This window comes from Alternaria rosae, assembly GCF_020736505.1.
Source record: "Alternaria rosae strain MPI-PUGE-AT-0040 chromosome Unknown BKA58scaffold_4, whole genome shotgun sequence".
Classification (NCBI taxonomy): Eukaryota; Fungi; Ascomycota; class Dothideomycetes; order Pleosporales; family Pleosporaceae; genus Alternaria; species Alternaria rosae.
The window spans coordinates 1,783,586-1,796,334 of record NW_025763573.1 but is presented as its reverse complement, the minus strand read 5'-3'; the positions used below and the strand labels follow the sequence as shown (position 1 = coordinate 1,796,334).

At 53.8% G+C, this 12,749-nt stretch overlaps 5 protein-coding genes across 5 annotated transcripts; 3 read left to right on the top strand and 2 right to left on the bottom strand.

Moving 5' to 3' along the window:
• Window positions 1-345: 345 nt before the first annotated feature.
• On the bottom strand, window positions 346-2,646 carry BKA58DRAFT_152922 (autophagy related lipase Atg15). Its single transcript, XM_046164820.1, has one exon. The coding sequence runs from the start codon at window positions 2,437-2,439 to the stop codon at window positions 583-585; it is 1,857 nt and encodes a 618-aa protein (XP_046026390.1). The 5' UTR covers window positions 2,440-2,646; the 3' UTR covers window positions 346-582.
• On the top strand, window positions 2,537-5,232 carry BKA58DRAFT_152939 (uncharacterized protein). Its single transcript, XM_046164821.1, has 2 exons — window positions 2,537-3,164; window positions 3,217-5,232. The coding sequence occupies exons 1-2, from the start codon at window positions 2,878-2,880 to the stop codon at window positions 5,141-5,143; spliced, it is 2,214 nt and encodes a 737-aa protein (XP_046026389.1). The 5' UTR covers window positions 2,537-2,877; the 3' UTR covers window positions 5,144-5,232.
• Window positions 5,233-5,450: 218 nt separating this feature from the next.
• Window positions 5,451-7,969, top strand: BKA58DRAFT_410774 (uncharacterized protein; the record flags this gene model as incomplete). Its single annotated transcript, XM_046172248.1, has 2 exons — window positions 5,451-6,269; window positions 6,320-7,969. The coding sequence occupies 2 exons, from the start codon at window positions 5,451-5,453 to the stop codon at window positions 7,967-7,969; spliced, it is 2,469 nt and encodes an 822-aa protein (XP_046026388.1).
• Window positions 7,970-9,077: 1,108 nt separating this feature from the next.
• On the top strand, window positions 9,078-9,353 carry BKA58DRAFT_438903 (uncharacterized protein; the record flags this gene model as incomplete). The annotated part of the gene is made up of 2 exons (XM_046173629.1): window positions 9,078-9,201; window positions 9,250-9,353. 2 exons carry the CDS (start codon window positions 9,078-9,080, stop codon window positions 9,351-9,353), a joined length of 228 nt encoding a protein of 75 aa, XP_046026387.1.
• A 442-nt stretch (window positions 9,354-9,795) lies between these two features.
• BKA58DRAFT_438902 (uncharacterized protein) lies at window positions 9,796-11,037 on the bottom strand (the record flags this gene model as incomplete). The annotated part of the gene is made up of 1 exon (XM_046173628.1): window positions 9,796-11,037. One exon carries the CDS (start codon window positions 11,035-11,037, stop codon window positions 9,796-9,798), a length of 1,242 nt encoding a protein of 413 aa, XP_046026386.1.
• Between the last annotated feature and the right edge of the window lie 1,712 nt (window positions 11,038-12,749).

The window sequence follows — 12,749 nt, the reverse complement described above, 5'->3', positions numbered from 1 at the left end:
CTCGAGACGTGTCTGAAACCCGCAAACATTGCATCTCTGCACAGGATCAAGGAATACATCATCTGCAGCTGAGTGGATATCACAGTCACAATGGCGTGTTTCCGCATACCGCGTATGACGCGACCACTCCAGCGCTCGGTACGACACGCCGAGCGCTCGTGACATGTTCGACATGTTAGAATAACACCGTCCGGCCAAAGACTAGAGTCGTTGAGCGATATTTAAATTTCGGCACGAATAGCCACCAATGCCTCACAAGGGGCTTCTCTAGTCCAACGTGTCAAACAAAAGCTTGTCTGCATACACTAGGCTTCGAGAATGAGCGGTCCGCAGTGCTACCGAAGAGAACCTACCGAACATGCATTCCCGCTATCTCCGCATCACCGTCACCAATCGCCAAAAATAGACGGCACATCGTGATGTATGGTTTGTATTCAAAAGATATTGCACGAGTTCGCTATGCATGTAAATGCTTAAGCCAAAAGCCATGCGCCTGGATATAATGCCTTCCTTTACGCCTCCCTCTACGCCTAAAACCATGAAGTCAAGATAACATTGCCTCGTCATTCCTACCTTACGTCTCTACATTTCCATTCTCTCCGTCACAGGAGATTCTGAGCTCGTCTTTCTGTGTTTCTTCGACTTGTCATAGCATATGAGCCCAAAGAAGCCTTCGGATGTGCACGATGTGCTGGTCGGGGTAGCTGTGGGAGTTGGCTTGGGTGTGTGGTGTGTCTTTGCAGGCGGCTCGTCACCGTCGAGGCATCCACCAAACCAGCCTGGGTACTTGCACGATGAGGTAGAAGTGGGTGTCGACGAAGTTGTTGTCACAGAAGGTACCGGAGCAGGTGTGGTAGTAATCGTCATGGTTGTAGATGTCATCTCCTCATCTTTGCAGCCAAACCAACCGGGTGTCTTGCACGTCGAGGTCGATGATGTCGTCGTAATCGTAGTCTTGCTATGTGATTTGGTTGTGGACTCATCCAGACAGCCCCACCACCCGGGCGTTTTGCAAGTTTCAGTTCTCGTGCGGCTGGACCTGGTTGATGTTGATGTGGCCGTCGGCTTTGAGCTCCTGGTAGTGGTAGTCTCAGTGCCGTTGCTCTCAAAGTACTCCCAGGTATAGCAGTCGGTACAATCGACGTAAGCCTCACACTTAGGAGGCGCATCGTACTTGAGTATAACGTCTCGGATGACTTCAACAATTTTATGGGTGCCGATGCCCATGCGCCAGCCAAAGTCCTTGACTGTATCATATACACACTTCTGCCCGGTATGACAGACACTCTGCAAGGCATATCCGCCAATGGTGCAGGCGCTGGTGGCCTGGTTACACGCTCCCATGTATATGGGGTCTGCGGTATGTCCAAAGTGAAAACCGCCGGTGAACTTGCGCTGCTGTAGTGAACCGATTTGGTGGCCAGGGGGCACGGGTAGCCCGAGACGCGAGGCTGGCATGGCTTCGGGCACAGCTTCGAAGGTGACGGCCGGATGTCCAAATGTAAGGGAAAGGAAGGACGAAACAGCACCACCGAGAGAATGGCCAGCCATCCAGATCTCGGCATCCGGATATAACGCTGTAACATTGTGGTAGAGATCCTGTGCAGCGTAGTAGTAGCGGTTCTTTTCTCGCAGCGCAGTGACCAGACAGGTAGAGTTGCAGGTGTAGGCCGACGTTTGGCAGTCACAGACCTGTCGCCACAAGTACTGCCCACCCTGACCGCAGCAGCAGCTGAAGAACAGGTTGTCGTTGATCTTGTCGTTCGTAGTCGTTTCTGAACCATCGAACATGGCAGGCGACGTGCCCTTCAGGCCTATGACGACGGTCGAGTTCTCGGTGTCGGCGAAGATGTGGCCGCGCAGACCATCGGATTCCCAGCCAAAGTCTTCTGTGTAGTTGAAGCCGCCGCCAACGGGCTCCCACTCTCCTGTGCCGGGCTCGAGTATGTAGGCGTCCGAGGCCATGCGTGCGAAGCTCAGGACGGTCTCGCGGTCCGTCACGTTGGGCCCTGCTATCTCGTCGATAGTCCAGTCTTCTTCAGGAAGCTGCACGCCTCTTCCCGTGACTCGCCCCCATTCTAGTATGCCGGTGATGGTTTCCTTGCTCCTATCAGCCAGGCGCTGTATGCTCATGGCCTCGGACTTGACGCGCAGCCGCGGCACAGGCTCGCGACTGGCCGCGTCGTCGTCGTGGATGGTCCATACTGCGGCATGCTCTGGTACGTCGAGTCGCCTGTGCAGGTCGGGATATTTGTAGGTGCCGTGGTGGAAGATGTGTCGCAGCGTAAAGTCCTTGTCGGCGTGGGGAGTGCTGTGCGGGAGAGGCGGCGGCGGCAACACGGGCATGTCGGCTGCGCTCGCGACGCTTGCGGCAACGAACGACAGCAGGAAGGAAGCAGCCACGCGCGAGGCAGAGGGACAGGGTCTTGGGCATCGCATGTTGGGTCTATGGCTGCAAGAGAAGGAGGTGCAACGAGCAACCTGCGGCGAGGAGGCGTCGGCAAGCGCCAGCAGAGATGGCTGCCTCCGTCGGACATCGATGACGATCGATGGTTCACTTGACCCCAGGCCCAGCTCCTTTTCACGTGCGCGCCGTGCGGGGAGCTCCCCATGGCTCCCTCACCACCCAGACGGCGCCTCTTCGCTCTGTCCCCGCTGCCGCCGCCCGCTGGTAAGCACAATTCGTTCAACACATTGCACCAGGTGCAGCCTGCTCTCCAGTGCTCACCCGCGACTTTCGGTTCCCTCGGAAGTGCCGTGCTGCCGCATGACGTGAACGCATGCGCTTCGTCCACGCACGGTTTCACAGCAGCCTCCTTCCAATGCAGGCACACGACACTTTTAGATTTCCATTAGACCTTCTGCATCGATAACACCATGGCCGACCGGCCTAGAAACCTGCATCCCTCACGCTCCTTCACGCGCCTCGACTCTGCCCCAAAGAGCCCCCTCTCGCGCAGTCGAGCGAGTACGCTGCAAGGACCGAATGCGTCAGATATGCTCGATCCGCTCAAGGCTGCCATGGTGCCCGAGGAAGACGAGAACCCCGACGGCGACGTGTTTGCGAAGAAGGAAGACAAGGACGAGGCCCAAGACAGCGAAGAGCCCAAGGTGCCGGACACTTTCGAGGAGCTGCCCATCGAGATTCGTAGCTTGACCGAGAGGTACCTTCCGCTGTCCATAGCATGCATCGTTCTCTGATAGTAACACCCTTAGATTCCTCGAGTCCCTCACAGCCAAAGTACATCCTACACCTCTGTCCGCCGAAGCTCTCGCCGACCTCTTCCAAGACTTCTACGGACGCGCCTCCGCCAAAATAAGCACACACATAGCCACCCTCTCTGCTCGTCTAACGAGTGACAACTATGTCGCGAATGCGAAGAAAGCGTCGGCTTCATCGAGCAAACCATCGTCGATACGAAAAGGAAGCGACCCGTCAGGGGAACAACAAATGCTCAGTGCCACTGAAATGGCCGACCGCAAGAAAGCGCGCAGAACGCTCGAGCTTAAGCGGTTTGCACTGGAAGAGGCCGTGGAGCGCGCTGTATGCGAGAAGGTCTACCAGAGGATATGGCGGCACAGGAGTACTGATGACGAGGAAAGGGATCATAAACTCAGATCACGCACAGCTGCTCTCTCCCTCGTCGGTATCGGCCTAAAAGAGCTCTTGATGACTGGCGAAGAGTTGACCGAGGAAGAGCGCCAGAAAGCCAAGGAGAAGGAGCCCGAGATTCGCGAGTACCTGTCTGCAGCACGCGAAGACATCCTGAAGATGAACGAGGAGAAGTACCCGCTGGGCAAGGTCCAACATTTGACTGCTGCACACAAGTCCATTGTCGAAGCTCTGTCCAAGATATTCCCTTCGACCTCGTCTGCTGATGAGATCCTGCCAACGCTCATTTACGCCCTTATTACTATGCCACCTGTCAACTTGAACGTAATTAGCGATCTAAACTTCATCCATCGTTTCCGCGGTTCAACTCGCATGGATGGTGAGACTGCATATTGCTTGGTTAATCTCGAGGCAGCCATTTCATTCCTGGAAACCGTCGATCTTTCTTCTTTGCGCGCCGACGAAGTCACTCACGCAAAACCAGACTCCAGACCTTCAACTCCCAAATCCGAGATCACTCCAATGTCTCTGGGCCTTTCGGATGCGCCAGATCTCATCCAGACCCCAGCCACGCCCACCTCCAAGACAATCCCCAAAGAACCTTCCAGTCCAACGACGACCAAAGCTCAGCGTCGCTTGAGTAACCTCATTCAAACACAAACCAACAAGATCGAGGCTGCCTCTGATGCCGTTCGGGATTCGATTCTTGACTCTGCTGACCAGGCACTTGGGAGAATCAACAACACGTTGGACACTAGCTTCAAATTCTTCTTTGGTGGTCTAAAAGAGAAGAATCCCGATGGCCCTGTGCAAGAACAACCAGTGCTTCCCAAGACACTGGAAGACGCAAGGAAGCTCGTGAGCTCCCCAACTCGTGCAGAGCGTGATGAAGACAACTTGAGTGTCAGTGCAGCAAGTTCAGTGCAGGGTGATGAACCAACAGAGGCCCCAATCAGCAGAGGACTAGACGCGAAGATGGCTGATCTCTTCGCTGGTAGGAGGCAAATTAGAGATCGCAGCGTCGATTCTACCAAGTCCGGCGGTAGCAACAGTGGGCGACGCGTTGCGTTCGCCCCAGGCCAGAGCGTAGAGGAGAAGACACCCTCACCAGCTCCGATCAAGGCAGATCCTCCAACGCCGAGCAACACGTCCGCGGTAGATTCTCTGCGGAACATGGGCAACAACTTTAACCCTTTAAACCGGTTTCCCAGCATGAATGTACTGCCTCGCTTTGCGCGCGCTGTAAGTAGTAACAGCACACCTGTTCTCCCCTCACCGAGCCAGGAACAGGTGAAAGCATCGCCTTCTCCAGAACCACTCAGTCGTACAGCCACGAACGAGTTACCACCAGTAGATGAAAAGGGTGCGAGAGCAATTGCTGCTTTGGAGCAACTGAAGAAGACCACGCCACCAGCAAAGCGCTTTCTAGAAGCCAAAGATGCTCAGGAATTGAAGCTGAAGGAGGTTGACGAGCTTTTGAAAGAGTATCAAAGATTGGCTGGTGCATTACGGGGAGCAATTAACTATTGAAACATATGACATATTTGATAGCGAAGATTTGCATAAACGTTACAAAACAGAAAGCTTCGGTCACACATTTGGTTTGTGTGGATTTCAGTAGTATAATGCAGCATCCTGTTGTTTCGCGATGACGGTATTTGCACAGCGCCGTAGATGATTGGCGTTCGGCCAAAACGGGGGATACCGGATGGGGAAGGGGCAACCAGTATGCACGGACTGTAAACAAGCAACCACAACACACAATTGCGCGATCCGCATCGACACTCCGGCGAACACTAGACACCGCATTTCCCGAATCGCAAACATGGCGGAACCAATGTCGAATCTTTCGCTGGAGAAGCTCAATACCTACTCTGACAACATTATCGTCGACGATATTGATATGGCGTACAACGATCCGCCCTCGTCGCCTTTCGTCGAACACATCGGAGTCCAAGACCAGGAGAACATTGCCCCTGGTGCAGCAGCCACACCGGTGAAGCCGCTAATAGACTTTGAGGACAGCGTGCCCCAATCCGCATTCAAAGTGTCTCCTGAGAAGAAATTTGGACTGAAGGAGCGCACAAGCCCAATGAAGACACTGCCGACGAAGAATTTGATGGACGAGTTTGAAGACCCGGCACTCAAAACTGGCAGCGCAGATCGACAGACTCCCCAGAAGAACATTTCACCCATCGAAGAGACTGCTCCCGAGCGACGCGGGTCCGCAATGAGTAGCCACTCCCACAAAAACCAATCGCCCTCGAAATCATCCCGCGTACCTTCGCCCGAAACGATCCAGCGCAAACCAACCCATATACACCAGCGGCAAACATCGGTTACACCGTCAAAGCGACCGGCCTCTTCTCACCAAGAGCCTCCGCTGCGCGACAATGAGGGCTTGACCACCGCGATGAAGTTCATGGAGGAGAGCAACTTTAAAACTCGCGAGACACCAAGGAAACGAACATCCCGGGGCCACGAATTTGAGATTGATCTGAGCATGGACAATACAGACTTCAACCCAGACGGTCCAGACCCAACATCCTTGGACATCGATGATACCTGCTTCAGCAACTTCTCAGAAATGCCTGGGATAGATATGACGAAATTCGCATCCCTAAAACAGAGCCCTACGAAGAGCGACATGCTAGATGTAAGTTTATGTGCTGTTGATCTTCACGTAGCATACTAACAATGTAGAAGGCTACACCTCGCGCTCGCCCTCAAATGACACCCACGACGGTCCGCCGCTCCGAACGTACTCCTAGTCCTACGCCACGGCGCGCATATAACGATAACGATACCACCAATTTACTCTTGGACTTCACCGCCCAGATTGAATCCTTCTCTTCATCTCGCCGTGCGTCACCCGGACGCGGGCGCAACTCGCCTAGCAAGTCTATCACAGAGCCAAATCTCCGCTCCTATTACCGGGACCAGCGATCGCCGGCCAAGGGTGGGTCGCAAGTACCTGCAACACCAAGCCAGAGAAGCCAAATGTTGAATCTGTTGGATTTTGAGCTGCCTCCGCCGCCTACACCACGATCGCTACCTACTGTCACGATTCGAGAGCTGGAGTCCGTAAAGTCCCAGTTTCAGTCTCAGGTGTCGTCTCTCACAGCTAGCTTATCTGGAAAAGAGGCTGAGATAGACGCTCTTTCCAAAGCTATTGCTGATGCTGAACGCCGAGTTGGCGAAGCCCAAGAGACTGTCCGCGACGAACGCTCAGCACGCGAATATGCAGAGACACAAATGGTTGACTGGAAATCGAAAGGCGAAGAGGTTCAGAAACTGCTGCAGGACGTCCAGGCCGAGATGGCACGCAACGACGCTGAGCGCGAAGACCTCCTAGCAAGGTTGGCCGATGCAGAGAAGCGTGCCGACGATGCAGAGAGCCGCTCGTCTGAGCTTGAAACCAAGGTCATCGAGGCTGAAAGCAAGAACGTCGACATGACGACTTTTATCAACAACGATGAAGGCGATGAGAACAAAAAGGTTTACTCCGAACTCGAATGCCAATCTGCTATTGCCGAGAAGGTCAATGAGATTGCACGCGACCTGCACACAGCCTACAAGGCTAAACACGAGAAGAAGATCAAAGCCCTCAAGGATAATTACCAGAAGAAGGCCGACGAAAAGTGCAAAGAGCTTCGGGCGCAGATTGCCAGTCTCGAAGGGCAGGTAGAAGACGCAGAGAAGAAGCGTGACAACACTTTTAGTAGGATCAATCCGGGCCAGCATGATTCCAGGAACGAGAGCCAAGGAGCGTCCCCCTCAAAGTCCACACGAAACGCCGAAGACGCTCAGATGCTAGAAGCGCAGAGAGCTGAAATCGAGAACCTCAAGGCTAGACTCGCCGGTCTTCAGTCAGAACTCCAGTCTCTTCGCAAATCCCACGATACCCTTGTTGAGGACCTTGAGGCTGAGCGCATCGAGAAGGGCGAGCTCGTAGCGGCCGCCGAACAGATGCTGTCCATGTGCGGGGAAAAGATGGAAGAGATGCAACAAGAAGACCTTCGCCGCTCACAAGTGGGCTCCGCACCACCTGCAGCTCCCCAACAACAAGCGCCGCCTCAGCAAGCAATGCGCAACACAGGCTTTCTCGCCGGTGGCTCCAGTGCCTCACGCCCCGGATCCGCACTGGGCGGTGGACGTCCCGGCAGTGCGATGGGTGACCATCTAGGTGCGATGAACGAGCGAACCGGCAGTGGAGTTGCTAAACCATCTGGACTTCGCGCACCGGGTGGCCTTAAGTTCCAAGGCGCTCCCGGTTTGAACCGGAGTCAAAGTGGTGGGAAGAGCAGGTTACTGTCAAACATTGAGCGTATGGGTGGAGGAAAGACACAGGAATAGAACACCTGGCCTCCTATTGTACGTGCCATGAAGGGTTTTGGTTACGAGGCACCGGTCGCGAGGTTGTGATCAGACTTGGGTATATGGAGATCCCAATGAAAATATGGGCCAAGATGGTGCATTTCCGGCGGTATATATTGGAGTCACTTGGTTACGATGATGACTTGGACGCTGGCGTTGTTTGGAGTTCATCAGTCAAGCTCTTTCGTGTCTAATGTTGCCCGCTATCCATGTTGAAGTGTCTTTATTGTATATCGCAAATATGTGAGCGCGTATTCGTGTTTACTTCACACCATGTGTGTGTAATCGTATCTTCTTACCAGTTTGCGCTCTCACCAGCCATGCTCATGTGTTTTATCCGCTCTCCAGTTCCCATACACCGATGCATTCCCATCGAGAAAGTGCATTGGCTTGTTTTCCTAGTAGTATCACCCTACTTAGACAACACTAACCATTGCGCGACACGTTTTCGCGCTGTCACATGATGCCGCAAGAATGGCCTAGCGCGTATCTCACGAGTCGTTCAGGGCCATCATCCTAACCTTATGACACTTACATCTTCATCGTACAGTAATGCCTGCATCTATCTGCGTGTCTACACTCCATCCAAGGAAAGGCGTCCACCATGGTTCGATAATCGATCATTAATGCGACCGCACTTGAGACGCATCCGTGCTAGCGACTAACGAAATGGTCACGTCATGTCGTCAGCCTCTCCACTACGACATTGAGTACCGCGAGAGGCTTTTTCTTGTGTCATTCACTACCGTCATGACATATTTGAAGTTATAGGCCGCGTTGTACGCAACTGTGTGGATGCGGGTAAATTGCATGTGGCTGCATGTCATAAGGTCCGGCCGGGCTACGTGTTATGGGATTACGTTTCTTACTAGCCGTCGAACAAAAATGCGGTTTCATCATAGTAATATGCGAATTGTTGTGACGGAGCACTGACGACAGATATACGATCCTGGCCTGGAGACCTTAGCATATAAGGTGCTCAGTCGATCGGCTACTGTTGGGCACAACAGCATCTTTCTAATTCGAGACAACCATCGACCTTCTCACACATAACTACCCGTCTCAACCAACCCCCACAAACCAAGCAATGTCTGGCAACGACAACCCCGGCAACTTTGCGAACCGTCCCAAGGAAGAGGTTAAGGCCGCAGCACAGAAAGGCGGAGAGCACTCCCACAGCGGCGGTTTCGCATCCATGGATGCCGACAAGCGTGAGTGTGCTTTCAAATACTAGACGGTCAAGACTAACATGGCCACAGAACACGACATCGCCTCTATGGGTGGGAAGGCCTCTTCCGGCAGCTTTGAGCCCGGCAGCGAGAAGGCCAAGGAGGCCGGCAGGAAGGGTGGACAGTCGTCTTAGATGCTCATCTGTTCTAAATCTGGCAAGAGTTTTGCAACGATATCCCGATTTGCGCCCAACAAGGTGACTGTGGAACCTTGAGTAGTTACCTATGAAGCAACTGTAATAAGTATCAGTGCACGTGTTCATACAATGTGGAGTCTGTTTGAGTGCGAAAGTGATCAATTGTTTGCAGTGTTGCCAGTGCTCTACAATGTGTCCCTTCAGGGTTTGACGAACCCCAACCGTCATAAGTTATGTGCGTAAACGTCGTGAAGCCTCCCAAATGCGACGAAAATGCCAATCCATCCCGAATCTAGTGTGTAAAAGTTTGGAAGCGTGGGGTGACCACCACTGTGCTTCAAGAAGAGTAAAAAGGTATCCCAGCGTTCAGGAACATGATGAACGAATGTGAAGAAGTGAAGGATAAGGTATAAAGGAAAATGTACCTAAACCGGCACACCTAACCGTACATGTCGCAGGTCATCATCTTGATCTCATACTCGCTCTGGCCCTCAACGACACCGCAGTTAACGTCCCAGCCTAGCTCGAAAGTATCGCTCTCCGGCATGCGGCCCTTGGCACCGGGTGCGCAGTTGGCATCGGGAGTATAGTACGAGACCTCCATGGCAGGGGCAGAGTTCCAGTCACAAGCATCAACACGCTTGTAGAAAGTGCGGCGATGCATGCGCAGAGCCTTGCGTTCAATGGCCTTGTTGGTAGAATCGCAGGCGCAACGGGCCGCGAGAGTAAGCTCGTCACGGCGGCACTCACAGCTCGAACCGTCTACTGCGTAGCGGCGAGTGTTCGCCTTGACCTCTTTGTGAGGACGGTTCCACCAGTGCCCACGGTCAGAGCTGTCGCTCTGCTCGACTGTGGGTGTCTCTGCAGCCTGATATTGCTCGTAGATGGTGGTCGCTACAACGGTGGTAACAACAACAGCCGGGGGGCCGTTCTCAACAGGAGTAGGGGCCGGTGGCTGCTCGTGTCGCTCGCCATCCTCGTCTTCCTCAGCAGGCGCCTCAGGCTGTGCGTAAGTTGGCTCGGGGGTCTCTTCGGGCTCAGTCTCGGAGTAAGCGGGTTGTTCGGGCTGAGTTGGAGACTGAGACGGTTCACTGGGCTCACTGGTATCGCCGGAGCCAGAGCCGGAGCCGGATCCACCGATGTGAACCTTAGCACAGTTCTCGAAGGATTCGTGCTCGCGGTTGAGCCAAACCCAGATGAAGATGGCATCGCCTTCTGGCATGTTAGTGGGAACTTTGAAGTCGAAGGTCTGGGCCTCGGGGGATCCATCCTCGGTGGCATGCGGGCAAGCGCCGTGGTATGAGGCGGCCATCTTCCATGTCTTGCCCTTGTCGGTTGAAAAACCAACCTGGCAAGAGCCTCCGTAGTGGGTACCTCCAGGTGCCTCGGGGTCGTAGTCGTAGTCGGTGAGTTGAAAGTAGGCGTCTTGACCAGGCTGCCAGGTAACAGTAGCATCCTCGGTGTCGAATTTGTCGAGATGGCCACGGCAAAGGCCAGGAGAGGGCTTGCTGTCACCGCCATCGGGGCCGCAGCAGCCAAGCGGGTAGTTGAACTGTGGGTCCAGCTCCGTAGATTGTGGGTTGATGGAAGGAGCGCCCCCTAGAGGAGCCGGATAGTACATGGACATATGGGCCTGAGCAGCGCCAGCCAGGGCGAGCACAGAAAATACGTTTGTGTACATGGTTGTGTTTGTTGGTGGATTTGTGAAGACCGTGTACGTAAAGAGTGACTTTTGGGAGTATCAAATGAAGAACTTCTAGACTTCAAATGCTGGTGGCTCCACAACGGTGGTCTGTTGACAATGTTCCACTGTGAATACAGGAAGTGTGTAGAAGTAATTCCTATTTAGCAACAAAGAAGTCAGGTGAATAAGAAGAAGACGGCCCAGCGTTTTCGAATGCAAAAGAGTGAAGTGTAGAATGAATGACGACGAAGGCTAGCTTGTCAGGAGGGACTGTGTGTCACTGGGAGTGATGGCGTCTTCCATATCGGGCGGCTTTCATCCTTTATATCATCTGCTGACGACTGACCAAGACTACCGTCGGGCTCGTCTACGTTCCCGTTCAGCACGGTCACTCTGAAGCGCCTCGAGGCCGTTGCGGGACCAGCATGTTAGTCGAATTTGCTTAGCAGTGGCATCTCCTGACCAGGCCGCGGCCAATGTGCGTAAGGCCAGCTCGCGTACGTGCGGATACGAAGTTGGCCTTACTGTTTCGAAACAGCGAAGCGCGGGAGTCTGTGGAGTCTCGGACCAGCTCCGTTCAGCACCGCAAAGGTGTTTTGTCTGTTCCTGGCTGACGAGCTTCGGACTTCGTTTCACGCCTTGCTTTTTCGGGCGTAGCAACGGCGCTTGTTCCTGCCAAGGTCGTTAGGGCGGGGAATCACATACGAGATTTTGCCTGCTGTTTAAACTCCATCTTGTGATGATTAGCAAGGAACCCGAGGGCCCTTGTTTCACCATCTGAGATCTTCAGAATTCTTCGGTTCTCGGGCTGACGTGCAGGGAGTGCATCGGCGCAACATCAAAGTTGTATCTATAAGATCGCTCGCTTCATCTAACCACGTGCGCGTGATCATCCTTACCGATATTTGCTTTCACTACTCGTGTCCTTCCCATCTTGTAATTGTTCTCCGTTACGGGCTCCGACTGCTGTATACGTGGTTGTCAGCAAATGCAGCGTTGCGCAACACTGGTTGCCACAAGAAGCTGTCGAAGCGGGCCATGGCTGCCGTTATGCGACGCATGCCGCCTTCCGCAATTGTTATACCTGCGTCTAGCTTTGTCCCATTTCAACTGGACGACTGTCATCGTGTATCCACAGCAGGCTGCCGGGGAGCTTAGTGATGCGCTTCCAAGCATTCGCCCGCACCAGAACTGGTCATACAGCCTCGGGAATATCGGCACTGGGCATCGAAGGCGGCATCTAGGCACGACTTCCAAATTCAGTCTTGTTGGATGTAGCGTAATACGAGGAGGGTCTCCTGAATAATGTCAAGACTCCGGCAGGTTCCACGAGGACAATCATGAGGACGCCGCCTGCTTGGCCGCTACCATGGCATCGGCTCTCCTCGCCATGGCCTCAAACTGGGCGTCATCGCCAGCTGTGACAGAAAAGACGTGCCTGGATGGCATCGTCATGTTGTATGTTTGACAGCACCCTGGCTCCATTTTCACTGGAAACATCCATGGCCCGAGAAAACCGTTTGTAGCATCCCAGCTCCCAAATTACCTAACCCCGTCAATCTCAGTCAGGCTTCTTCTGTTATTACGGATTCCCGCGCCATTTTCGACCAGCCATTCGATGGCCTAGGCTGACAAACACAGACTTACCTTGAAGCGCCTGGTGGGACAGCTAACGAGATCCACCAACCCGAGCCGCCCGATTGTTTCAC